Source organism: Epinephelus fuscoguttatus, linkage group LG24 (genome assembly GCF_011397635.1).
Source record: "Epinephelus fuscoguttatus linkage group LG24, E.fuscoguttatus.final_Chr_v1".
Classification (NCBI taxonomy): Eukaryota; Metazoa; Chordata; class Actinopteri; order Perciformes; family Serranidae; genus Epinephelus; species Epinephelus fuscoguttatus.
Genome location: NC_064775.1, coordinates 15,599,392 through 15,627,035, shown reverse-complemented (window position 1 = coordinate 15,627,035; position 27,644 = coordinate 15,599,392). Strand labels below are relative to the sequence as shown.

The following is a 27,644-nucleotide window of genomic DNA, read 5'->3' as shown; positions in this document are numbered from 1 at the left end:
AATCTCAAGAGTAAGATACTGAACACAGCTACCCAAATCAAGACTCTCCATCACAAGTACCTATATGGACACATTTTACTCGTACGATACTAAAAAGTTTGTTTCATCTGAGTTCTCAGCTTAACCCTATAAGCTCTATCAGTCATCTGTCCTCTGGAAAAACTGTGTCCAAGTCAAGACATGTTTCTCACTGGAAATTCGTCACTGGAATCATACATGTCAGTAGTAAAACTAGAAATATCGCCCTGTGGTTGTATGTATGCTTCCATGAACCCGTCATGTTGCAGTTATTGTTTATATCCATGTCTGAAAACATGCAGCAGCACAGAAGATCTACACAATCAGCAGTTTCAAATTGGACACCCAAGATTAGTGTCACCAATTAAGTGTTGCAGAACAGTGTGATGTCACAGTCAAGTTGAACTTTGACCTTTTGGATACAAAAGGTCATTACTTCATTATTTTATCCTGTAAGACATTTGTGTAAGACGGCCATAATGAGCATATGAATTCTAAAGCCAAAAATGTATTTCGTGAGGTCACAGTGACCTTTGACCACTAACGTCTAATAAATTCATTCTTGATCGAAGTGAACGTTTGTGCCAAATGTACATTTTCTCATCATTTGTGTAGGAATTCTGAAGTTCACCTTCGACCACACATCTCATATGCTCCAAGTGGACATTTGTGGTAAATTTGAAGAAATTTCCTGTGTTGTTGAGAGAACTGTTCACGAGAATGTGATGAACAGATGTAGAGGCATAAAAACGTACATTTCGGCAAAAATACACCTGATAGCTTTAACTGAATTCCTTCAAAGTCTTCACTACATACAAGTCTGGACAGACATGGACATAAACTGCAACTTGACTGGTTAGCAGAGGCAAACAACCACGGGTGGTGATTGTAGTTTAGATTTTGAATGAACCACATCTGTCATTTAAGTGTACTTTAAACTATTCCTTCAGAAAGGTAAATGAATCAAAGGAAAGAACGTGTCAGAATTCTCAAATGGAATTTTATTGTTGGTATTTTCCATCACATACCTGCAGGGCTGCAAAGGGTCGAAACCATAAAGTTAAGAGAATGGTAGCACGCAGTTTACAAATACTCTACAATTCATGTTCCTTCGACTTGTCACACACACACCATCTGGCTGTGACCAACTACAGGTTATTGCTCCTCTTTCCGAGAGCCCCTTACTCTGACACTGCTACCTAAAGGGCTGAGAACCGTTAAGCAAACATTTCATCTTCAGACTCATCATGTGAACAGCTATCTGGAAGGCTATGGAAGAAAGCTGCTTAAATCAAGTCTCCCAGACAACGATGACGTAATTTAACTAACTATTTATGTTTTCTAGAGTTAGCCACTTAACATGCCGTTACGTTTTGAAACATCCCCTCTGAGTTGTGGCACACAGAGTCTATTTCCCCCCAGGTAACGCCGGGAACACGGAACGAGAAAATAAACAAAATAAAAATACAAAAAAAAAAGAAAAGAAAAATAAATTCACAGGAGACAGGCAGTGATCGCCCAGTGTGCATTTCCACCTCATTCAATTGCTCAGTCCACGAGAATGTCCTGTCCCCATTTCCCCCCACTGTGGCCCCCTCTGAGACTGTCCAATGAGTTTGTGTTGGGCGACGTGGAGAATGAGTCCCTCTGGGCACGGCGAGACAAAGTCAAACATCAGGGAATGGTTGGAAACAAAACGTCCAGATAGAAGACCGATAAGACGGGGACACTTTACTCTGGTTCCCACTTCCTCGGATACAGGGTGAAAGTCTTTGAGGTGGATGGCCAATGTCCTCCATTGTCATAAATATCCAACCTGCTCCCCCAGTCGGCTGAATGTGGGCGGGGTTATATAATAGTGGGGTCGGGGTGGTGATGGGGTTGTGAAGGCTGGCGTCCTTACACACTACAGATCAGAGCAGGAGAAAGAAGAGGAGTGTATGGAGGAGGTCCAGGAGCTTGACTTTTCTTCATGGGCTTTGTAGAGAGCGGGGAGGTGACCGGGGGTTCAGGCTCAGGCGGTATTCAGTAGGTCCTGTATGGCTTTCTGCTGCGTCTCGTTCAGTGTCGATACACACTGTGTCCATAACCCTGCTGACACCTGGATGACACAACACAAGGGTCAGCTTCATACATTTCCATTGAAGGCATTTTAAGACCAGATCATTTTTAACCACATTTAAGAGAAAACATTTTTTAAATTCAAGCATTGCAAGTAAGTATAAAGGTAAGTAGTAAATTCGTATGTGGTCCTGTGCAGTGGTAGGAATATGGTGATTAATTTCAGATAGTTATATTTTACAAACCCCTCAGTGCGATTAAAATGTAAAGACAGTATAGGGTTTTAAAGATTTCGATGGGAATGTTGCGCCGTTATTCTCTGGAACTGGGGACAAGGTTGTCTCGCCTTAGAGCCTGCAGCAGCCAGCGCCATATCGATGTCTGTGTAAAAGGGACAGCTGGCAGGATGGGACGGGTGTGACCTTAGCAGCTAACTCGAAGAACAGCAGCTGAAAATGTCCACATACTGGGGACACGATGAGGCCCAGGAGCTCCCTACCATCAGACCTACCACCATATAACGGGACGGTAAATGATTGTTATTTCCATGTTATGCCATTGTTACTGGTCACAAAGTGCTGTCGACGTCTATGTTATGTCACACAAATTTTTATTTTGCTTATGGGATATCAGCATGCTATCTATAGGGGCCCTATCATACAATTTCTATGTAAATAGGGCTAAAAAGAAATCAAAAGACGGATAAATTAAGATCAAAATTAAAGCTTGTGGCAATTCAGTCCTCGCAAATTCAAATTACTACAACTACACATGTAGTTCTTTGGTTTCTTTAAGACTTAGATAGACGCTCACCTGTACTTGACGGATGACATTTGCCAGCCGTTTGCTGCATGCGTCTTCACTCTTAACCGATTCGTTCGCAACTCCATCTGCGATAATAAGGAAGATTTTGGGAAGGTTGGCGTTGTCTGGTCCGAGGACGATGGGGTTGTTGCTGTGGAGAGACGACGGAAAGGATGAATTACAAGTTTGAACATCCCCAGGTTTAAAACCAATGACGAGGTATTTCCACAGCTCTACCTTTCAATGAGGTCACACAGGAAGTCAAACGTGTGCACGGCCTCCTCTTTGTCCTCGTTGAGCGGTAGCCAGCCGAGCCAGTGGGGGAGGATCTCGTTAACGTTTACGCACTCCGGCCGAAACCTCATGACTTTTCCTACAGCGGAGATGCAGTTCTCTGTAGCGTTGACGTTCTCCTTTGAGCGAGAGTCAGCTGCCTGGATGACTCGGACCAGCAGGGGGATGGCCTCTGGATCAAACAGACACAAAGACGCAGAGTTATCGAAAAGCAATAAACTGCCAACAACACTGCAGGTGAAGACAAGCGGCAGACAATACCTGTACAGAATGGGCGGTAATTCTCTCCTCCATACTGAGCCATGACACCGACACCGTAGGCGGCTGCCTGCCGAACCTCTGGGCTCGTGTCGCACAGTGACTGCAACATCGGCCGCAGGAAATACTCGGCGTATTTGAAGGAGGCGGGGCTGCAGTGCTCTACCACGTCATCAAAGATGCACAGACCCCACTGTCTGTCCGCCCACGGCCTGTTGGGACACTAAAAACAAGAAGAAGAACAATTTCAATTTCTGGACTTGAAGTGAAGACACAGAATAAATACTAATGCACACAACATCACTGCAGACAGATATATTGATTCATTCAGTCATTGCCGATCTGAAAACAGGAAGTACTCACTATTAGCTGGACGATGAGCTGCAGCAGCTGCTCAAACCAAGGCAGCACCTTCTCTTTGTAACTGCTGAACACTGAGTGCAGGATGTCGGACACTTTGGTCAGGATGTACACGTCGTTCTCATCCTGGAATAGCAAAAAAAAAAAAAAAGAAAAATTGATGGCTCACCATTGTTTCAGATGGAACAGTTATCGGACAAAAGGTTTTCATAACAGTTCCTTTACCTCGTCTTGTAACGATTCTTCCACCTGCTCATCATAGTCTTCATCCTGTCTCTTGGCTGTGAAGGACAAACAAGTGTTCTGTGAGGACTGGGTATAAACACACTTCTCATATGAGTTTTGTTTCAGGGATAATTGTAAAAATTCAACTCTACGGCTGTAGTGAAGACGCACCCTGTCTGAGCTCCTGGTTCTTAAAATGCTCCTCCAGTTTTCCTTTCAAGATGCCGCCCAGCTCCTCAAAATGCTCGTTGTTCAGACAGCCGTCTCCCATCAACTCAATGCACTTTGAATATTTAAAAAAAAAAAAAAAACCAAAAACCCCACACCCTCAGTCAGGTCAGAAACTGTGCCACATTCCTTAACATATTCAAATGGAAAACTTCAGGAAAGTTACCTTTGCAAAAGAGTGCATGATCTCTGACAGGACATCAGAGTCTGGCTCGGTGCCGATGGCCTTGATGAGAGCGTCGCACATGAAGTGCCACATCTGGGTGAGGTACTCGGGTCCTCGCACCCGTGCGCACTCCAGCAGCAGGGGCATGGACTCGGCTGCAGCCACCCGCACACGTGAGACAGTTAAGGAAACGCCACCATCAAATCCCACATTCTTTTATAAATATTAGCATTTGTATTTAAAAAGGTTTAAAAGTCCAGTACGAAAGGATATCATCATGGAAGTAAAACTTGAGCAGAGGAACCATCAGCTTCACCACCTGCTCCGTGTACTCCACAAAGCCCTCCTTCAGCTCTTTGGCATAGCACACCTGGAACACAGCACAGAGGGCTGAAACACGAGCAATGACCTCAGTAACATCTGGTTCTATTCCAAATCTGCCTTCGACCCCCCTCAGGATCCTGACAGTCTGGCATAACACTCATGCGTCTCAGAGCTCTCCTGCTGTAGTGGACTGAACTACTCACCAGCATCTGGCAGGCAGTGGCTTTCTCCTCCAGGCCGGCTGTCTTGATGCCAAAACTCTGCTGGTCTCCCAGGTTGACAAACTCCCAGCCGTCATCCTCTGATATGTTCTCCATGTCCTGGGCTACAAGGCAGAGATGAACATATTCAGATACTGCATTTTCCAAAAGTCTGTTAGTTAAAAACAACTGCTGTGTTACTTACTGTCGAGCAGGGCCACCTCAGGCTTGATGGAGGCCGTCTTCATCAGGGGCCCCATCACCACAGGCAGGTACTGCTGAAACTCCTTGCCCAAGATCTTACACATCCTGGCCCAGGCTGAGATCATGTACGAGATCTAAACCACAAGCAACAAAAACGTGACGACGGGTTCACCATATTCCAATGGTCAAAAAGAAATGGATGGTTAAAAGTTACGTCCCCACCTGAGGATCGTCATCCTCCAGGTCATTGAAGTCTGTCTGGGTTTTGAGGAGCAGCTGCATGACGGCGGAGGCATCTGGCATGAACTAGCAACAGAACAAAAAGAGGACATATGTGAAGATGGCAGCCACCATAATTTAAGATTTCTGTGGAGAGTTTCACATCCAGTGCAGGTGTACCTTCTCCTTGCCGACAGCCAGGCCGATGAGGCTGATGCACTCGATGGTCTTGCCGCGAAGCAGCCGGAGCTCCTTCTGCACGGCGTTCTCCACGATGTGTTTGAGGGAGGGCATGAACAGGTCGTAGTATGGCACAAACTTCTCCTCGGCTGTGTCAGCCACCGAGGCGATGGACGTCACCACCTGCTCCAGGACCAGTTTGGTACCCTTCTGGATCAACTGGGAAGACAGAGGAGGACGCACTTGAGAATTCTGACAGCAATAAACAGAAAATAAATGTTCCTATTAATTTACCAAATCAAATGTATGGATTATTTGTACCTCTTGCAGCTTGGCTACCATGATGACGTGAAGGTGCTGCACCAAGCTGTCCAGGTAAGGGATCAGCAGTGTTTTGGGACAGTCCTCTGTAAAGTTGATGAGGGCGGCGGCAGCGTGCGCCTGCACCCGAGGGTTACTCTGGTCCTCCATGGTCTGAAGCAGGGCTGAGATCACCTGGAAGGGAGGAGGACGCAGGGTCAGAGTCTCCTCCTGCATCACATTTCCCCTCTAATTTATGGCATTAAATTAAACGGATGCATTGGTTACCTTGTCGTGGAATTTCTTCTGGAAGGTCGGTGCAAAGTCTGTGGCCATTTGTCCAATAGCGTTGCAGGCAGCATAGCGTACCCTTGGGTGCTGAGGAGGGAAAAGGAAGCCAAACTTACTACCATGATATAAGAACTGTGAACACAAGTCCTGTGATATGAGCGACTAAATAAGTAAATCAAGTCGTCTCTTACAGGATCGGAGCAGAAGAGGAGGACGAAGCTGACAATCTCTTGGAGGATGGCCTCCATCTGCTGGTGGCAGCCCTCACCGATGGCCGACAGCGCCATCAGCCCAGCGTGGCGGTACTTCCAGTCAGCTGGTGACAAACACAGTAGGTTGATCTCATGTTCATGTTTTACATGTGTGACTAAATATATTCCATTAACAGCGGGTTAACTTACGGTTCTGCAGCATCTGCATGATGTGCTGTTTGATCATGGGCAAAATTATCTTCCCTCCCAGACCGCAGGCGATTCTGTCAAGGGCGCTCTCCCCAGCCACAGCGTTACTGGTGAGTGACAAGAAAATCACTCAACACAAGTGTACAATCACATTCTGAAACCTCTGCGCACTTTGCAGATACACTATATAAACTGTGGATTTGTGTCTTACCTGTCAAAGTCATCATCCTCCAGCTCATCAGCCATGGCCCACTCGTCATCGTCCTCGAGGTCCACCATCATAGCCAGCATCTGGGGCACTGACGACACAAAGCGCAAGTATTACAACTATTCTATACAACTTCATTAGGTGACCGCAAGTCATTTTAAGGGATCCAGACTCTCACCACTCTGAGCCACAATGGCTGTGTGTTTCCTCAGCATGGCTGCTGCGGTCTCAGATAAGGTGACAATAACCTCCAGCGCCAACTGCCTCTGCATGTTTGTCAGGTTGGTGTCGGCACACAGCTGAAGAGACAAGGCAACATGTCGGTCACAGAGCTGACAGCCAAACAAGCCCTTAAATTAAGTTTCCATGCAAAAACAAACGTTGCTATATTACATAGTATCTCTCACCTTCAGACAGAGCTGCAGGGTGGCCTCCAGGTTGGGTCTCAGGTATTTGGGTGCTGTGTCTGCAATTTCCACCAAGGACTTGAGCACGGAGTCATCTCCCTGGTAGCACGACTCGTTCACCGCCTGATTAGAAACAACAGACGCTGGGGTTAGTGTTGCAAATGCATTCATTCGGCAGGGGCATGCTGCTGCTGAATTTACACCAGCACCGCAATCTGAGGGCTTAACCTCCACCTACCATCATGAGTCACAAACAAGAAAATACTCACGAAACACTGTTGCAATAGAGCTTAGCTGCTCTTTCCTCAATGCAAGCAGTGTCATCTCTACATACTGTAGCATGAGTAGGAATTAGAAGCCTCGCTACGCCTCTCAGTAACGGCAAACAAGCATTGCAGCTCTTATTTTGAAGCTCCATTTACGATTTGCAGATGAATTTCCTTATTTACTTTCCACATAATGACTTTATACAATTATGCACACAATATAGAGAGCAACAAGCCGCTCTAGAAGTCAAACGGGGTGTCATTTTCCCCTGGACTTTTTACTGTATGATCCAAACTAGCATTAGCTAATGCATACATATCAAACTACAGGGCATGTAACATTTAGCTTGCATTACTCGGTCTCAAGAGGCTTGTGTAGAAAACTTTACAGACTGCTTAAAAGCCTTCACTGCCAGTGCAAAACACACAACACAAAACACTGCTCTGGACGATAAACTTGTGGGAAAACTCAGATAGCATCAGTAACTAATTGAGAGGTCGCTGTGGTGTCTTACCTGCAGGATGCCTGGCAGCAGGTCGGCAAAGTGCTTCAGCAGTGCTGTGTTGCTTTCGTTTGACAGGACAAAGGATGCTGCAGCCCGAGCAGCCAGGGTGCGAATCTGAAGGATAAGTGGAAAACAAATTAATGCACAAGAATATAAACCAGGAATCTAACTACCCCAAATCCGCTCTTGTGAGACTGTACCTGTGGGTTTGCCTGGTCCTGCATGCACTGAACAAGCATGCGTTTGATAACCTCCATATAGTGCTGCTGCTGGTTGCCGAAGATTCCTGGGAAGTTCCTAAACAGGTCAGGACACAAAACTGTCAGCCAGCAGCACTTCAGTTTAAACATACAAACAGTTTGACTTAATCGTGTAACTATATGGCCTGAATAGAAGATTTGGGATAAAGCGAACAGGGGCTCACCAGAATATGTGCAGAGCAGACTCTCGCAGGTTAACATTGTCCGAGTTGACAGAGTCAAAGAGAAACTTGAGCACCTCAGGCCACTGGTTATTCCCATCGTCATCTGGATCAAAGACAAAGTGAGAGGATGAGCAGTGATGATGGCTAAAATCGTCCACACAAGACCAGTACATAAAGGAGAAGAGGGGCATTACCGATGAGGTTGCGGGTGAGCTCTGCCGCAATGTCGCAGACCTTCTTGCGGATGTTTGGCGAGGTCTCCTGCTGGATGCTGGTCAGCAGCTCCGTCTTGATGGCCGTCTGCATCTCCAGGGTCAGGCCTGGGTAGATCTCCTCGAAGGACGATGACAGCAGCCGCCGCAGCAGCACCGCCGCCATCTGTTTGACCTGAGTGGACAGAATATTTGGTTTCAGCATTATGCAATGCTTCTTTCCACAGCCCCAAAGTGACACCATGACTTAACAGATTGTTAGTTTCTGGTTTGGTCAGGCAGAGCGGCTTTTCTAGTATTTATTTGATCCCAATATGATTTTAACCCCATTTTATTACAGCTTTCCTTTAATAAAACACAATGATATCAGTAAGTGTCACTGGACAGACAGTTTGATCGCAGCTGCTAAACATGTAATGAAATGTTTATAGTCAATGGTCACTCTAAAAAAAATAATTTAACCACAGACAAAACCAGCAGCATCTCAAAAAGCAAAGTCACTCTCCCTGGGCCAAGCACCTCTCTGCCTGCTCCCATTTCAAGGCTCTAAAAATATCAGCCTTGAGGTAAAGAAAAGGAGAGAAAGCATGAGGGACCAAGCAGCTGCTGGACTCAGAGTAAACTGCCTAAATGCCAAAACCGTGACTCATAACGAGCCCTGGTGTCAGGCCGTAGCGAGGGACCACATGTGATGGCCGGACCGCATTCCTAAAATGCCGTCAATGTGGCATCTTTTCATAGCAGAGATATTACAGTAATGCGGACAGGATGCTACATCACATGGCCTCTGCACTATTCTTCAACAATGACAGTATGAATGCTTCCGACCCTTTTTCCTTCCCAACATGACAAAAGTTCATACCAAGCCTGGTGATAATACTCGTTTCTAATTGGCTAGCAGGTGTCTGTTTAAAGTCAAGTTTTAAGCGAGGCACACAGTCCATCAAAGCTTAAACATGTGAAGACAAACAAACTGAGGAGCCACAGATATGTCAAGTGTTACGTGTACAAACCTCCTCTGCAGCAGATGCATCTCTGATAGCCTGCAGCAAGAATGTGATCTTGTTCTGGCCCAGGATGGTGTCATAGGTCTCCTGCAAGGAAAATGAATGGACAGTGGTGTGGGTGAGTCATGCCTTACAGATGTAAGCACTGCAGATGCATGACTTTAGCCCCATGAAAAATGAATTTGCACCAGTGAGAGTTTCATGTTCACATTGTCGCAGTCACAGAAGCGCAATTTTGCCACACTGCAACAGATGCTGGGGTTGGTTCACAGTTTCATCAGTCTTTATGGATGAATTAAAACATGGGCGTGGCTATTAAAAAGCTGGTTTTATTCCCTGGGTGTTAATGACTGACTGTAAAACAGGCCTCACACTTGCACTATAATCGGTTTCTCTGGTAGGCAAGAAATTATTCTCAGTGGGACACACGTACACTTACGAGCTGTGTATCATAATGACAACAGAATAGAACTTTAAATTCATAGATAAGAACAAGCAATTTATGTGGGAATCATTGGTTTGTGGTTTAGTTTCCATTCCAGCTGACGTTCATTGCTGAGTGAACTCATCACAAATACCATGAGGCTGCTTCACATTAAAGTTTTCCACAGGACACCGGAAGACTTTTTGTGAAGCAGCTCAAAAGTGTTCATTAATCATCCAAGTTTGCGTCTGACTGCCAACTCCTTATTTGATTAAAAACTTCACTTCATCTAGATTTGGACATTTCCCCATCAGAGGATCAGTTAAAATATAGCAAAGCAAGAACTGGCGAAAAGAAGCAGCCACAAAGTGATTATAGCAGTTTGGACGCTTCAAATATTCAATATCATGGGACGTGAATCTCTCAGAGGGGGGAATATAACATAAATAAGGCTTGCAGTTCTGATGCATTTGCTTTGGTCTTCAGCTGCTTCATTAAAGCCACCAAAGAAATGCAAACACACGATGCTATGTAGGGATGCAGTGCAACCTTGGGTGTATAATCAGATGATCATGTGCAATAGAGCTAATGGTAAACAAAGAACTTTGTTTCCTCCATTTGTGTTTTTAAAAAGAGTACACACTTGCATGACAAAAACAGGACAGGGAGGAGCATCAGTGTGGCAACAGTATGGTGGCAGAGAAACCTGATTGCTGACCTGGGACATTTTAATGGAAACTGTAAACAAAGGCAATGTCTGACTTATAATTAAGTTATTTCCTTCATCTGCCTGACATCAAATGACATTCAAATGCTTTTATCAATCATTAAAGGAATGGTTAGGATTTTTTGAAGTGGGGTTGCACAGTAGATGGCATTCAGCATGACCCCAGTTTGCCAAAGTCACACAATAACCCAAACAAACTAAGGGATCGAGGCAGCAGCAGACCAGCAGTGCCTGTGTTCAGCGATGTTAAATCACTGTTTTCCTCAATGGAGTCTGGCTGTGAAGCGAGTAATGTAACAGCTACATTTTCCAGCTGGAAATCACTGTGTGACATTGATGAAATGTGGTGACAATACTCGCAATCTAGCATACACGTTAACTAATATTGACTTTTTGGGTGGCTATGTTTTGTTGCTGGCCCCCATCCACTGCAGTACATTGCTTAACTTCTGTGTCAGACTCCAGCCTGCTTCTCCAAATTGTGGGCATGTTGACTGCCATCTACTGTTTGTAATATATTATCTATGGATATTACCCCATTAAAAAAAAACAAAACTGAACTGTCCCTTTAATTAGCCAGTCTAAAAAAGGACAAAGTGCCATCATCTAAAAATATACTAATCAAAACCCACACAACCTCAAGATGACTGTTATCTCACAACTTTAAGAACGCAGCAATATTGTCCTTCATATCTTGCCATCCCTCTCATCATGTCTGAATGGGGTAAAATGGGGACACCTACAAATGTTTAGTAGCTGTGGTCTGTAGCTGTTAATATATGGGTTTAAACTCCTCTACAGATGGATCAATTCCCATTGTGCGTGTAAGACAGAAAGGGAGAGTTTCTATACAGGATGAAATCCAATGAGCTTAGTATCGCGGCGGACAGTCTGTGGTTTATAAAGAAAACCGCTGACGGCCAGTGAAGGGGGGGCAGTGTGATAAGATTCAACCACCCCATCCAAAAGTCTGGTGCTGAAGAGGTAAACTGTGGTAACAATGCGTTGCCGCGACAAGAGGCTAATCGTGGTGGGAGAAAAAGTGAATAGGCCAGCTAGACTCAGCCCAAACAAATCCCCTGGAGGAACTAATCCAGTGTGAGGGGATGAACCGGGACGAGCCTGTGATGGTGACGTGACTGAAACTGAGATAATTTACTTCGTGTGTAAAGTTAAACCAAACGAGGAGGACATCACATTTTAAACAGTTGTGTTTAACAGACTTTCGGATAAAATGACTGAAGGCCATTGCTCAAGCACTGCTAACGTGTCTTGCTATCTGAATGAACTTCACCTGTAACGTGACCAACTGTTTGTTAACCGTTACGTCAATAACGTGACATATATATCGGTATTTAATCTCTGAATTCCTTCTCGTATTTGTAAGGAACACCCTGTTAGCGCTAGCCTGCTAGCTAATGAAACTAGCAACACTGTATAGGTTCCTTAGCCTCATGCTACTTCCTGTACTCCACCAGCTAGAAGGCTAGCTTCACTGTCAGCTGGAGAATTTGGGATTGGTACCCAACAAACGGAACATTTCGCTTTCAATCAGCCCGACTGAGTGTGACACAAACACGCACAACCCCACGGAGTCACGACTGGGCTCCTATCAGTGTGATCTACATTATGTTCACATAACTACGCAACATGGTGGAGGTAGTTAGCCTTAGCTGACTAGTAACTCGGTGTCGGCTTCACATTGCACGTGGGCTACCGAGCCTGACGTGAAAGCTTCCTGCGCGCGCGGCCAGACTGGGCAGCTAGGCGGCTAGCCTTTGCTAACCCCGACCGCACTGTTTTCTACCACAGCCGTACTTGTCACCCACAAAATCGGCTCCGTTTCGTTCTCTCACCTCTGCTTGCTTCCTGACGTTGTTGTCAGGGCTCATCAGGTTGCCCAGCAAGAGGTAGAACTGCTGCTGCTGTTCCGCCATTGCAGTGAGATCCAAAAAGACCAGCCGGGTGGAGAAGCGGCGAAATGAGCCCGGCAGACCCTGCTTCGGTCACACAATGCTGCTAGCGTCTCATTGGCTTGCTTTATCAACTCTACTCGTCAGTCATTGGACCAGAGACGTGTGTCAAACGCATCTCATTGGCTCACACGGGTTCTCGGCTCCTATTGGATAGAGGCCACACAGAAAAGTGAATGCGTTGTTCCTGTTAGCTAATAATGAATTGCTAAAGCGCGGGAAATTACCACATCACTGCTAGCAAAACACAGTCAGCGCTTTGCTTTTGTACGTGTATATTCGCGGTGAAAAGTAATTAAGTACATTTACTCAAGTACCGTATTTAAGTACCATGTTGCGATACGTCTACTTAAGTCGAGTATTTCCATTTTAAGCTACTAGTTTAGGCGTGTACTTCACTACAGTTTAAAGGGAAGTATTGTACTATAAAATGTACTATATTTTGCAGCTATAGTTGCTTGCTTTAGTTACTTTTAAATAAAGTCCTCCACAGGGGGACTCCACAGCACAAGTAATATTACTTTAACACATTCTAAGTGCATTTTACCACTAGTACTTCTCTGAGCTACTATTTAAGGAAGTAAGTGGGGTTTATGTAATGGAGTATTTTCACACTGTGAAATTAATAACGTTATATTAGATAAAGTATCTGTAACTTCTTCCACCATTACTTATCTCTCTATGATACCATGTTGCCTACATATAGCATACCCATTTCTGGCCATTAACACACACACACACACACACACCATATTTAATTATGTTGAAATACTTAAAAAATAAAGAGCCATGGCCCTTAGGGAACTAATTGCACTGTATATATTGTAACATGACTTCCTGGAGGCCATGTTGTGTCCCTTTTTCGGGGCTTCAACCCTCCCTCCACAAAAATGGCCTGAAAACATCTCTTTCTGTTATTTTACAATCTGGATAAAATGGGTTTACAATAATAGACAACTCAAGTGTCATTTTTAATTGTTAAATGTACTTTATCTGATAATTAAGTAATATAAAATTGTCAGAATTCAAATGTTGCCTTCAAGGAACACTTTTTGTTAATGGAGCTCCACCATGACAGTTTTTGGTGTGATGTATTTAGGTTTATATGCTGTTCAAATGCACAACAGTTATCATTATTTTCTTGTTACCTCCACAACTTCACCTAGATAAGTTAGATAATGTTAGTTTTAATAGTTTTAATTTTTCATATTCCATTCCATTTTTTACTGTATTCATTTTCAGATAACTGGGATCAGCCTGTAAAGCACAAGTTTTAATTGCATTTGCAGAACGTAAGCTCCCCCACACAGTAAATAGAGGAAATAAGCTCAAGTGAAAAATAATAACTTACACTGAACATTTTTAAAATATTATTGGAATTGATAAAAAAATAAAATAAAAAATAGCTTATAATTAATTTGTTTGTTGCCTTTTTTTCCTATGGACATTATATTTTGAACTTCTAATTGAGTTTTGAATACAAAATAAAAGTGTATTATTTTCTGTAAATGTTAAACCATAAAAGAAAATTTGTGAGAAATAATCACATTATATTATATCTGCTTGTTCCAACACCTAATTGGATCTATGCACTTACTCTGACATGTCTGGTGTCTTTGGAAACTTTAGGATGAAATGCACAACAAGAGCCTTCATATATAAACGTAGTATACTGCCCACGTGAGTTATATGATTACAGCAAGTTGTGTAAACAGCTCAACCATGTCAGTGCAGGTTGCAGAGCAATGTTCCAGCAGATGGCAGTCATGCTTTTTCAGTGATGACTGCAATGCATTTTTTTTCCATTGCCAGTGAAGTCACCTGTGTGTTTGCAGATCAGATCGGCCATGTAAAAAAACAGCTGCAACAGATTTGGAAGACATTTGGTGGCCTTCGGGACAAGAAAAAGTTAATAGTGTAAAGTGGATTTTTGTCTTTTTTGTCTTAACTTATTATATTTATTTATACCAGTGCCATTGCCCATTTTATTGTTCTCTCCCAACATTCAAAATGTTACACTAGGTTACTCAGGACTTGTCTTCAAATGCACCAAAGGGTCAGTTTTATTATTTTAACATTGATATCTGTACCATAAATTTGTGCCAGCAGTGTTAACTCAGTTTTTTCACACTGATTGTTTCACATCTCACACACACACTCATGTGAAATCCTTCAGTTTTATTAATATTCTGGCTGCTCACTTTTCATACAGATGAGCCTCACTCCTACTCTAACAGATGGTGCTGCAGACTTGATCACACTTTAGGTCCACCCTGGCTCTTGACAGCACCCCTACTGGTCTGAATTAAACCTGTAACTTGTTCCCGTTCACAGAGCCGCAGCAGAGTCCAGACCTCTGGATAGCGGGCTGCTGTGAACCTGCACCACCTCCCGTCTCTGAAACCTGACTGATTAAACTCGCAGCAGGACTTCCACGATGAATAAAAAGTGAAAGGTAAGCTCGAGAACCATTTAGTTGTACAAACTTAATTTCACGAGTGAGCTTTTGCGAGACAGAACCACACTTGTTATCGCTTTTTATTCCATTTAGTCCCGGCGGTGAAAGACTTAACACCGAACTCAATTCAAAAAATAAGTTTTTATGGTGCGGAGCTTTCAGGGAACGATCAATAACCTTAAAACATTTATAAACCCATGGTTAGGGTCCGCTCTCCAATTCGGCTTACATGTACCGTGCAGCAGTTCATGCAGTAAAATGTATTTCTGAAAAACACATCGGAACGCATGCTCTGGTGCTACAGTGAAAAATAAGTACTTCTTATATCAGTGCTATCATGCTGTTGCACCGCGGTGTATTAGTGCAGAGGAAGGTTTTGGGAATTACACGAAAAGTTACATTAAAATGTCAGCTGCAGAAGCTTCATCAGCATTCATAAACACAAAAAGTACTCTTTAAGGTATGAATACAGATTAAATGGAGACTGGCATGCCACCTGTTTAAAGTGGCAGTTTGCAGAGCTGCAGTAACTATTAATCACATTTCACAGTAAATTATGCATGATAAGTTTTAGATGATAATGTCAGAATACACTGGCTGATCCTGTTAAAAGCTAATACAGTTGTGATTTGCTTCAGTATTTTGCCTTCACATTTAAACTATCATAATGAACACATACACCTGAATTATCTCCATCCTCCTTGTCAAAACTAGAGGAACGCTTGTCCCATTTTTTGTTCTGCTATGGTATTTCTCAGTTTTAAGATGTATTAAACCCTTAATTTCACATTTTTACTGATGAATGCACTATTTACTAGGCGTGGGTAAATAGTTTAATGTCTCATATCTTCATACTTTCCTGACATTTTTAACGGGGTATATGGTATATTACAGTTTTGTGTTAAAAATGAAACAACAACAACAACAAAACAATAAAGGTGAGCTATCGTTGATTGAAATCGTTACAGTGCTGTGTTTCTAATATGCAATTAGTCTACTTAGACAAGTGTTGCTAGGTTTAAGTGCTTAATGGCCTATAGAATAATGAATAAATAGGAAATAAACGCCCTTCTTGCTGGAGGACCTAATGACACTTGTTGCCATAGTGCATACCGACACATCGGTGGGCTGAACGGAGATGATTTGTTGAATAAAATCGTGAGGCTAATGAGTTGCTTTTGTAGCTGGAAGGCATAAACGCAAGATAAAGTTAAATGTGACAACACATTTTTCTTTTTTACTAGTCCTGTAATGTTATTCTGACCGCTCGCAGTCGCCATCGTTCTCAGCTCAGCTGCCTGTTCTGCCAGTAGAGACTGACCTCTGGTGGTGCGTACTGTGTACTACAACACATCGCCTCAATACAGCATCTTCGTATCAGTTTATTAAAAAGAGGAGCGTCTCTTCTTTTGACGGTATTGAATACCTTTGGGATTTATAAATACCCAAGTAAACCTTAATACCTTGACACAGCCCATGCCTACTGTTCACTTTGTTAGGTAATAATAACTTAATAAATCTATTTAAGAGACTAGGCTCCCTTACCGTGCTTTTCTAAAATATGACAAAGTGAAGGCTCTCGAATAGCTAGGGTCATGACAATTTTGCACCTAAAATGCAGGTAATTACCAGTTTAATCAGCTTTAATCCATCATGTTTCCTTTTTTTGTCAGCCATGCTTTTGTTCGTACCCCAGTAAAATGAATGGAAGCCAAAGGCTGAGGATGAAAAACAGATCCAGAAACCTCTAAGAAAAAGTAGTTAGCAAGTGGTCATAAACAGACAAGGACCAACCATGCAGGAAATATTAGATGTATTCATTGATACTTTATGGTCAAAGACATTACTGTTCAGAAGATTTATTTTTTATTATATTTTCCACCACTTTTCAAACACCAGCTTACTGGAAACAGAGCCGCTAAGAGCTTTCACTACATACAAGTGTTGGCTGCTAATATATCCCCCTAAATGGAAGTGGCGTTAAATCATTAAACTGGACGCCTGAGTGTGTTACCCACAGACCTCCGCAGTTTCACATGAGGTCAGGCTGAAGTGGAAAAGGAGAGAAAGATGGATGAGGAGAGAAAGAGCGAGTTTAGTGCTGAGGGGCTGATGGACAGGCGGCCGGGCGTTAAGGTTTTCTCCACTCACAGACCCCAGAATTTAGTCTTTGAGATGGTGTGTGTGTGTGTGTGAGAGAGTGTGTTTAACCTTTATTTATTCAGGGAAAGTTATGTGATTTTCTCGGAAAACTCAGTGGAAAGCCGCAGTCTGTGAACAATATTTGAGATTTTGCCTTTTAGCATAGTAGAAACACAGAGCAGTCATTAAGAGATTCAAACTACCAATCTTTTAATCACAAGTGAGTGACAGTTTTGGTAAGGAGTTTTGAGATGCTAACCTAACCCCCAGTCAAGAAATAGCTCAAAGGCTAACTGCTCTGAAAACCACAGTCTCTCATTTTTACATTTCTATTTCTGCACAAGTAAATAAACAACATAGGAAGTGTAAATAAGATTTTCCCCCACATTGGTCAGCCTAGTCTAGCAGCTCCCCCCTGCTCATAGCTCACGTTAAGTTAGGCAAAGCACGTCCTGGACCTACACTAACCTAGAGGAATTTGATGCGTCATATTTAGCATATTTCTCATAACTTTTCACATTAACATTTTCCCCAGAATTTTTAAACTCTCCATTTACTCTTGAGTGTCCTCGCTGGGCTGCTTGTCTAACCTCGACGCTGCTCCTCTACTTGTGTGTGTGTGAGACTCCTGTAAGCACAGTTTTATTGCTCCAGTAGAAAGGTAAACCTCAGTGACTTCTGGGTTTTAAAAAATCAACACAGCCAGGTTTGTTTAGAAAAGGAGCGAGCTGAATGTTTGAAGCGTTAAAAGTCAATATTTCTTTGTGACACACAGACCTGTTTCACAGTGGAGCGCTATGTGCCGGACAAGGCATCCATTGAGGGCTGTGACGCGTGTGGGAGGGTGGCGGTGGGAGGTCAGGTGCTGGTTTTTGGGGGTTAAGAGTTGTTGGGTAACCACTGTAGGCCTCCTTTGCAGCTGGTCATGGATTAATGGAAGTCACTGGAGATTAACTAATGTGCTTAATTCATATAAACACTTACAGTAGGTTTGTGATTAGCTGTACATTTCCTGTCTTGATTACATACACCAGCAATGTCTTTTCTAATCCAGAACGTGTGATGTTTTAGCTCCAGAGGTGGATGGGTGTACAATACACAGGACAGCAAAAACGTGATTAGCATTTTGTATATATGGTAAAGGATAACTTCAGTATTTTTCAACCTGGACCCTACTTTCCCATGTTTTTTGTCGAAGTGGCTTATAGGAACAACAGCCTTTAAAACTGGGCTTGTCATCACTTGCACCATCCAGTAGTCCTGCCCCATTTCCACAAAGCAGTACAGTACGGTTCAGTTCAGTTCGGCTCACTTTTTTCCATTTTGAAAAGTTGTGGATGGTACCAATGGAAGTGTTCAGTACCATCCCCATTTTGGACCCCCCTCTGTTGGGGTACCTAGCACACAGATCTGGTACTAACAGGTGGAGCTGTGAACACTGCAGTCAGTTGATTGATCAATAGCGGATGGTCACTCTGCTCAGGGCTGAGTTGTGGCTGGTTTGAGACTTATGTAACCACTGATCATACAATGGGGAATTATACATATATAAGTAGACTGTAACTATAAAATGAAGGATGTTTTGCTGCCTCTTGGTAACTTGTAATGTTACTAAATGCATGAGTTGATGACATGAATCCATCAACATACCTTAAATGTCATTGTGACATCTTTGACCATTAATTAGTTTTTATATGACTTACACTTTCAGTAATGAGTGGATCTCCAAGCATTAAAAAGATATATTAATTTCGGCTGGGTTGTGTGAACTGCATATATTGTTATTGTCACTTGGAGAAAAAAAAGCGTAGCGGAGCATCGTTCCTGTGGGCTCCGGCAACACCAAACGCCTGAGCCTGCCTGAGAAGAATTAAATGCACAAACTTGCTATTTTTGGTATTTATGGTGATTGTTGGAACAGTGGAAAGATGAACCAGTGTTTGAAGTGTGTTTTATACTGATAAAACTATTGTTTATTTAAGTCTGGTGGGTTTGGTGATAGCAATTTTGGGGCTGTTTCTGCTGAAACAAAAGGATCTTACTCTTAAACAAAAAGGTCTATCTCTGTAGGGATCCTTTCATAATGTTGTCAGACACTTAGAATAACGGTATGAGCCTGTCAGTGGCAAAACAACCACTTTCAGTGGACTTACACTGATGGCACATAGTTGTCCTGAGTGGTTAGATTGCAGCCTTTTTTTCAGCTGGCTGCAGCACTCTCTCTTACTACTGGTCTAGTTTTAAAAAATTTGTCTCCATGAATAACTTAGACACAAAAACATCAGCAAATAGGGTCCAGGTTTAAGTTTGAGCTCCTAAAGCCTACTTGGTAAACATTATGGGAAGATGGAGGATGCTTTAATGCTTAATTTTACGCTTTTTTTTTTTTAATGATGATCGCTATAAAGGACAGATAATCAAACACGTACACCACAAATGGTACAAAAATGCTCGTAACAGCTACTTGAGTTTAACCTAATGTGCTCAGAGGTGGATGCACCATAAATATTTTGAGCTTTTCAAAAGACGCTGGCATTTAGAGGCCATCAGAAGTAGCTGAATATGCTCTAAACTTGAAGTGATAAATTTTCAGAATCATACAAGGTGATATAGAAGTCACTATCATATTCACTCGTTAAGTTGACAGCTTGGGGGCCGTCTTTTTGCTCCCCTGAAGTGTTCTCTGTAATGCTCAAACCTGGCCATCTCTCACCGATCGTGGCTTGGTTTTCGCTCAGCACCCCCCTGCGTCTCACTGTGCCTGTAATCATTCAGCCTCAGCAGTGACAGGAGGGCTGTAAAAACAGAGCCGGAGGAGGTCATTCAGAAGTTTGCACAGGAACGAGCCATTCATCGTCTCAGGGGGGTTTGGTACGCTGCTGTGGTAAGACTGAGGCTGAGAGAGATGAATGTCCTGTTCTGTAAAGGTTGGGGATGAGGCCGGGAAGTGTTATTTATCTCTTATGCTCTGCTGGGCACACGGGAAGCTAAACGATCCTGTCGTTTTTCAGTGGATATGATTTATTAGTGCCATTAATTTGCTGAATAGGAGGTCACCCCTTCGCCTTCTCAGATTGGCACTTGTGTAGCCAGGCATGGCTAGTGTCGCTGTCAACAGTATGAAAACCTGTCACACCTTCTGCTTGTTGACACAGAGTTTGTCCATGTTAAGACAGTTAATTTGGAAGCATCATGTGTGAAAAGGACATGTGTCCACTGTAGTGTTTGAAGTGTGAAGATCTCCCTCCCTGACCAAGCTCACCTAGTCTCCTTCCAAAAGCTCTCTTTTCTCCTTCCATGCCACAAAGCCCAAGGCGCCGTCACCAGACTTATCCACTTAAGAGGCCATCTTTGAAATACTCAGACACTGTGTGCAGTGGACAGAAGGTGAAAACAGAGAGAAAATGTATCTCTGTGGCATACAAACACTGTATATGTGATAAAATAGTCCAAACTAAAGGTACACTTACAACTTTTTGAGGGAAAAAAGTGCAATTATACCGATTCAATTCAGTTTAGAAGTGAATCTTCTTGGATGAGAAGTGAAACGTCTTCAAGAAACTCAACCAAATCCAGCTGGCTATGATATGGCACTTTAGATTATCACTGAATGTTGATGACGCTTTGCATTTTGAGATCTAAAATAGTTCGAGGGTTCTCCTCTGTAAATATGGAATGTTAGACTGATCTTGCATGTATTAAATGGATAGTTCAGATCTTTTAAGGTGGGGTTGTGTGAGGTACTTAGCCATAGTCAGTACATTACAGTAGATGTTGGACGGCGTGTCCCTGGTTTGGATAATTAGGCAGGAGTACGACACAAAAGAAAAGAAAAGCACTGCTGCGGATGTATTTTAGCCAGCTAAAAAAAAAAAATAAAAGTTTAAGTGTACACTACACTGAGGATATTTTTACTTTCTTACGTTGCTGTAGACAGCCCTTTGGACGGGGAGCTTGAGTCTCCCATCTATGCTCTCGTCGAAGCCACAAGACCCCATTGACAAAGACAGCAATTTAACATGACTGAAAACAGGAGCTGCTGGTCTTCCACTGCCTTGATCTGTTAGTTAGTTTGTGTTATGTGTGACTTTGATGAATCAGAATTAACCCGTCACACAATAACACAACAAACTAACTGATCAAGGTGGTGGTAGACCGGCAGCTCCTGTGTTCAGTGATGTTAAATTACTGTTTTTCTCTATGGAGTCTGGTTTTGAAGAGAGTGGCTTCAGTTACCCTTCAGAAATTACTGTCTGACCGCAAGTTAAAGAGGTGAAAATGTTCTATATGTAGCATACACATAAACCAATAGTGATTTGGTGGTTCAAATATCTTTTGCTGCTGCCCCGTCCACAGTAGTATGTTGCTTAGTGTCCGTGTCAGCATTTCTGTCTGCTTCTCCAAACTGGGGACAAGCCAACTGCTATCTCTTGTAGGTAATATATTGACCACCATCAAAAGATCTAAGCTCTTCCTTTAATAAAAGAAAAATCTTCTTCTTCCTGGTGTTGGTTGCAGCCATCCCTATAATCTCCACTACTCACTGTGAAAGCTGCGTTCAGGGATAATACACAACTGAAGCATGTCACCATTGCACTAGTGTGCTTAAGTAAATATTACAAATATATCACAAACAAAAAACCTTTCCAGCATGAGGAAAAAAAGTGCAATTAAAGAGCTTAATTTGAATGAACCTGAAGGACTTAAAGGAACTCAGTCAACACATACAGGGAGTAGACGCTTTTTGTCTTTGATGGGTCACAGTCAATCGACTGTACCAGCAAACAGTGTGACTCTTTCTGCTGGCCATCAGGTGACTCTGGAGGCCAGACGGGGTTTCTTTGTTTAGACAAACAAAATGTTTGTCTGAGCTAATGGCATTTGCTATTGACTCTGCATCCTCGTTCATTTGCACGTTGATGATACTGCAGCTGTGCTCGACCAACACTGAGACTCATTTTGTATCCAAATGATTTAGAATTAACCTCAGATCACTTTATGTGTACTGATTCAGATGTTGATAGTTGGTTTAAAGAAGTTAGCTAACAGTTTTCAGCAGCTCATTTACTCAATGTCTTTTAATTGTTATAAGTAAACCTACATTTTTAGGGTTCTGGTTTGCACTTAAAGAGGCTGTGCTCTTCTCACAGCAGAGAGTTTCTCATAGGAAAATGTTTTGACTGGAAGTGGTTGTAAAACTGGAGCAAAAAAAGTGTTATGTGGCCTCTATCCATGATGATATAGCCTAGTTTGACTAATTTATATCCCATGAAATTTCATGGGAAATTTCCTTAACAGTAACTTCAGTGTACGCATGATTCAAGCTGTCTGTTCAGTGCAAATAGGCTTCAGAGAAACTGATCTAAAATGTCATGAATTGGCTTGCTGCTTCCTGTTTGGTGCTGGGGAGAGCTCAGCTATTGGTTATTGACAGTGTTCACGTCACTGCACTTCAGCATTTGTCGGAGCCAAGACTAAAAACTTTCAATTACATAAACATGTTTGATTTTACTGGAGCATCAAGATAAGAAAAAGAGTTTTCTGACCAACTTACACCGAACGATTGAGATCAGAGCAGCACACAAAGATAAAACTCTCATGACTTTATTCCAACATTGAACATTTGTCTGCAGCAGTAAAACCACTTGAAAAGTCGTTTGCTGCCACTAAAGGCAAGGCCAGAATGAAATAGCAAAGTCAGATTAAATGTTTGAAATATCGTGTTATCAACAAGGTATTTGCAGTTTCCTTGGATTCTTGGATGTTACTTTTTTGGCCCTCTGAATCCATTGCGGCGAGGATGTCACTGGCAGCCGGTTTGGCCGTTAACAACCTTAATCTGACCTAATTTTTGCCTAAATTTAAAACTGGATCTCCTTAGGATAACAATCCAGACACACACACGCACACAGGGCAGACATCCCTCTCTATTCAGAGAGTTAAGTTTGCTCTGCACAAACAGGAATGCTTTGCTCCCCCCCCTCCGTCTCCCCCATCACACACACACACACACCCCTTCACTCCCCCCCTCCACCTCCCTGCACACACTCTGGTCAGCGTGCCACTGTGTGCCGATGTGTAACAAGTTCTCATACCTCTTTCTTTCCCTCTCACCATGTGAAGGATCTGTGCCGGCCGTTTGTCTCCCGGATCAGTTTGGTGATGGTGAGCAAGTAAGTTTATTTTCCCGCATGTATCTCTGTGTGCAGTGTGTGTGGAGGTTGGCTGTTTCAGTGCAATTACTTATTCTTTTGTGTTGTGTCCTTTCTGGCTTTGTGTCGAAGTCGCCCACTTTTTGTGGCTGTTTTTCTGCCTGTCTGTCAGTTTGTCTTTTTACCCCCCTTTGAGGCTAGTTTCTGATTTAATGATCTATAACATGACCCCCGACCTCTCCCTCCCTCCCTGCTACCCTTTCATTCCCATCCTCAGCGCATGTCGCTCTGTCTCCCTGCGGAGACTACATGTTGCATGGACAGACATGTGTTAACATTAGGAGGTGGGGTGGGGTGGGGGGTGTTCAGGTAATGTGTAGTGGATATTTCCTTTGTTCTGTCGGAGGCATGGGTGCTGAAATTGGCATGGGGATGGTTTAGGAGAGAAAGGCAGAGGAGAGACAGAGGAAAAGCTTGGATCAATAGCTCCAGTCTGGATTCTAACATTATGTCTGAATGGGTGTAATTTCTGGAGCCGGACTATTCAATATAAGCACAATTGGCTTTTTGTCAAGTGGGAGCCACATGTTGCACTGATTATAACCTCGGATACTGGGGAATATTTTTGACTAGAAGCAGCACCTGGCAATTTGTATGTAAAAATTGCAATTATTCTCTCATTTTCCCCAAAAATAATTGCTTGCACCCTCATAGATGACTAATAGGATCAAGATAGACTTACAGATCTTTAATTTGGTTTTCTTTTTATGGCATTTTTATTGAGAGTGAGTTAGGAGCATGACTGGAAAACACTAGTCATATCTGGCATCACAGTAATCCTCTCACATGTGCTTTAGTCTGTAATAAGGACTAGATTTTATGAGCTCCCTCTCCATGACAACAGCATCAGTTAATTAGATGCAATGGATTAATCGTTGATGTACTACAACTGTTAGTCACCCAAGAGTTTCACAGACAAAGACAGCTGGTATGATAGTATTAGATTGACCCAGACTTGCACTTTTTTGTACTGGGCAGCAGAACGAAAAGCAAAACATCCACTCAAAGGTACATTTAAGAATAAATGCAAGAAGAGCTCTGGAACACAAACTCACCATCATACTGAGATAATAAAACTCAAAGCAATCATTTGTATTCTGCAGCACACCATAATTAGATACACTTAAGAAATAATGCCTGGAATATTTTTCTTCCATTTACAAAACCTCCTCATGGGTTGGACAGTATTGTGTAAACACTGTTAAAATCTAATTAAATCCAATACAATAGCTATACATCATATTACCTCTGCGAAGCTTATTTGGGACTCTGTTTTGAAGACTGTCAGAGCTGAACTCATTAGTTTTGGGAACAGTTTTGAACCTCATCTCATCTTATCTCATCTCAATATGCATATAAACTTGCGACGTTCCTGTTTAAATTCCACTTATTCATTTACGTACCACTGCACAAATTTATATTACTTTCATCATTTGTTTATATTTAAGCCCTGTATCTTGACTTGTACTAATTAAGTCTTAGATTCAGATTTTGCTTTTACTTGTGTGATTTTTTAAATATATTTAATGGGCATTGTTGGAGGGAGACGACCGCTTCTTTGATAACATGATAAGAATACTTGAACTTTGATGGAGCTTGGCCAGTTGTCAAGGAGATGGCTCAGTTGGCATCATCACATGACCTTAAGATGGAACATCAGTCATGTGATGATGAGGATTTATAGCCTCTGCAGAGTGTCTTTTTTGTTGATTACAGCTATTGTCTATTTAAATTTGAGGCAAATACATCATTTCACTCTGAGCTAGGCTTGGGTAATATGAATTTTTTTATACCTTCATGCCTTCCTGAAATTTCCTCGGATATTTCGTATTTGATGGTATTTGTGTGCAGTGTTACCCAACTCCCCTCCCGACCGGCAAGTTTATGATGTTGCGCAAGCTCCCTTAGCTTTTTCAGTCTAATAATTCTTCCACTTATTTCATTATTAAACCGAAAAATACAACCGTACATCTTCTGAATTCAAGTCTCTCCACCAAAGACTCATGTTAGCTCAATTGCCTTCTTAAATCATCTTAAAACACACTTCATTCACACTTTACAGAGCTGTGTTTCTGGCCACCTGATAAATGCAAGATGGCATTAAAGTACCATGTGCCCTAGGGCTACGATTTGTTCACAGCCCTCCGCAGGGACAATGTCCTGTAAAGCCTATGTCCTATTTTGTATCTAACAGTTCTCCAACTGGGTTCGAGTTGACTGATTCTGGTCTGGCATCATGACATGAAACGGCAGTTTTTAAGTTAAAACAAACAGTGAGTGCTGCTGGGGGACTCACGATTAACCAGTCACCGCCACAGGCAGGACTAACAGCATTGTCTAGCTGTTGTCAAGCATTGTCAAGCAGGGTGCCAGAACCAATGAGGAGTAATAACAAAGATGGCGAGCACTATAGACGAGATAGACGCTGCTATCAAGGCAGTTTTCAGTTGACATATCTTGTCATTATCACCTGACATCGTAGTTTGTTTTGCTTTGCTCGGCTGTACTCTTAAAACCCTGCTAAAATAGGTATGTTGGCATCAGTGTGGACTTAAAATGATGTTAGATTGAGGCCAGTATGTTGGTCTCTAGTGATTGGTTAGGTAAAATTCAACCCCCCTCCCCCTTGTAAATCTGTGAGAGTGAACACAGTGTCTGACTGAAGATGGAAAACGCTGATGAGTTGATGATTCTGTTTGATATCAGGCAACTTTAGCTGTCTCCATCACACTGAGACCATAACACAACTAGTATTGAGTGTAACTAATTTTCACTTCTGCCACCTAAAACTAGAAAAAAAGGCACCTTCACAACCTGTCAAACCTGGACAAACATCAGCCACGCCTTATTAGCAAACAAGAACAATGAATCAGAAAGCACTCATGACTGACGTTTAATTTTATGACTGTTAGGGCACCAACTACAAGTCATCTAATCATTTTAAGCCCATTTATTGGCAATACCGAAATGGCAACATCAAAAGGTACAGGCCAGAGCACCGCACAAAGTCAAGCATATTTTTTTCCCCTGTGATTTTTTTTTTTCCTTGTGGGCTCTGTCACATTGTCTGGCCCGTGCTTTTAAATCAGCAGTGGATTAATCTAAGTCCAATATTCAGTCTCCTTTTTGCTCTGTATTGTGTTCCAGCAACTCCTGAGGGAAATATCTGTCTTTTTAGCTGCTAAATGCTGCAACATATTCACCAGCGTTCTCCCAACTGTGTGCGTCTGCTGTGCGGTGCATGGCAGGTATTGTAAGGGATGATTGGGCAGACATTTTCAGTCATGTCTAATGACTTTCCTCCAGAGGCAGAATGTCCTGATGGTGAAGCATTTCAGAGAAAGCAAAAGGTATGCATTTGGTTATTACGCCCTGTCATTATGTCTTTCTCCCAGACAGCATAAGAAATAGAGTTGATGATAAGAGAACAGAGAGAGACGGAGAAGAGCGAGTGGAGATAGGAAGAGAGGGATCGGTGCAGCTGTGTGCCTCTTTAGGATTCCTGCTCTCTACCTCCTCTAGCCGGGGCCAAACCGGCATCATTAGGTTTGGCAAATTACCCGAGCGGCCATTGTGGCGCAGCCATGGCACGTTAGTGTGTCTTTTTAACTGTGGCTAAACTCAGTCTATTCACTTGTAAAAGAGAGCAGCCATTGGCAGATAGTTGGCAGGTTGCACAGAGAGGCCATTCACCCCGGTAGGAAGGAGCTGAGAACACTGCCTCGGAAATGGTCCTCTCTGAATATTTTGATGGAGAGACTTTGGATGCCCTCTCAGTGTCCGTTTGCTCCAACCGAACTGACTTTATTGGTAATTAATATTACTACTTTATAGGTGAGACCTGCTGTCATGTGGGAGCTGCTGCTGTAACAGTCAGAGAAATTTTTAGGAGTTTGCTTCTGGTAGCAGCTGTTGTTTTGTGAGCCGTCTTTATTTAAGGAGGAATTTGGGATCCCAGGTTTTTTCGGTGTGGGGAGGTGGGGTGGATTCACTGTTTCTTTTAATGATATTTGGCTGACGTCCAAGTACAAGAGAGTTTAGACAAGAGGCTGATACACAAAGGTCAAACGCTGGACTCCCTCCTTTTATTTTTAATGCCACGGAGGAACAACTTACCAGGCTTCTGAATGAGGAAATAATTACTT

At 42.7% G+C, this 27,644-nt stretch overlaps 2 protein-coding genes across 4 annotated transcripts in view; one reads left to right on the top strand and one right to left on the bottom strand.

Annotated features, from left to right (window-relative positions):
- Window positions 1-998: 998 nt before the first annotated feature.
- On the bottom strand, window positions 999-12,714 carry kpnb3 (karyopherin (importin) beta 3). The gene is made up of 26 exons (XM_049570749.1): window positions 12,571-12,714; window positions 9,570-9,650; window positions 8,539-8,731; window positions 8,345-8,447; window positions 8,121-8,217; window positions 7,930-8,034; window positions 7,149-7,271; window positions 6,920-7,040; window positions 6,745-6,832; window positions 6,534-6,640; window positions 6,324-6,448; window positions 6,130-6,219; window positions 5,863-6,036; window positions 5,542-5,760; window positions 5,365-5,448; window positions 5,144-5,276; window positions 4,942-5,063; window positions 4,688-4,784; window positions 4,415-4,587; window positions 4,192-4,303; window positions 4,021-4,076; window positions 3,799-3,921; window positions 3,439-3,658; window positions 3,121-3,349; window positions 2,893-3,034; window positions 999-2,119 (listed from the first exon to the last, which is right to left on the bottom strand). Exons 1-26 carry the CDS (start codon window positions 12,649-12,651, stop codon window positions 2,033-2,035), a joined length of 3,285 nt encoding a protein of 1,094 aa, XP_049426706.1. The 5' UTR covers window positions 12,652-12,714; the 3' UTR covers window positions 999-2,032.
- The window catches only part of LOC125885210 (semaphorin-5B-like), a 50,210-nt gene continuing 29,318 nt past the window's right edge, over window positions 6,753-27,644 (top strand). The window contains exons 1-3 of one of the 3 annotated variants that reach the window (XM_049570750.1): window positions 6,753-6,851; window positions 15,022-15,142; window positions 23,411-23,460. The gene's annotated coding sequence lies outside the window, so the exon portion shown is untranslated. Of the gene's footprint in view, window positions 6,852-15,021; window positions 15,143-23,333; window positions 23,461-27,644 lie in introns of those variants that run through there. The other 2 variants (XM_049570752.1, XM_049570753.1) reach the window with 2 other exon arrangements.

Bases quoted from the DNA above. Each gene is read 5' to 3' on its own strand.
- kpnb3 (XM_049570749.1), bottom strand. From the start codon at position 12,651: ATGGCGGAACAGCAGCAGCAGTTCTACCTCTTGCTGGGCAACCTGATG. The intron at 6,449-6,533 runs GTAAGTTAACCC...GTTTGTCACCAG, and splicing joins CATGCAGATGCTGCAGAACC to CTGACTGGAAGTACCGCCAC. The intron at 4,077-4,191 runs GTGCGTCTTCAC...TGTCCTTCACAG, and splicing joins GAACCAGGAGCTCAGACAGG to CCAAGAGACAGGATGAAGAC.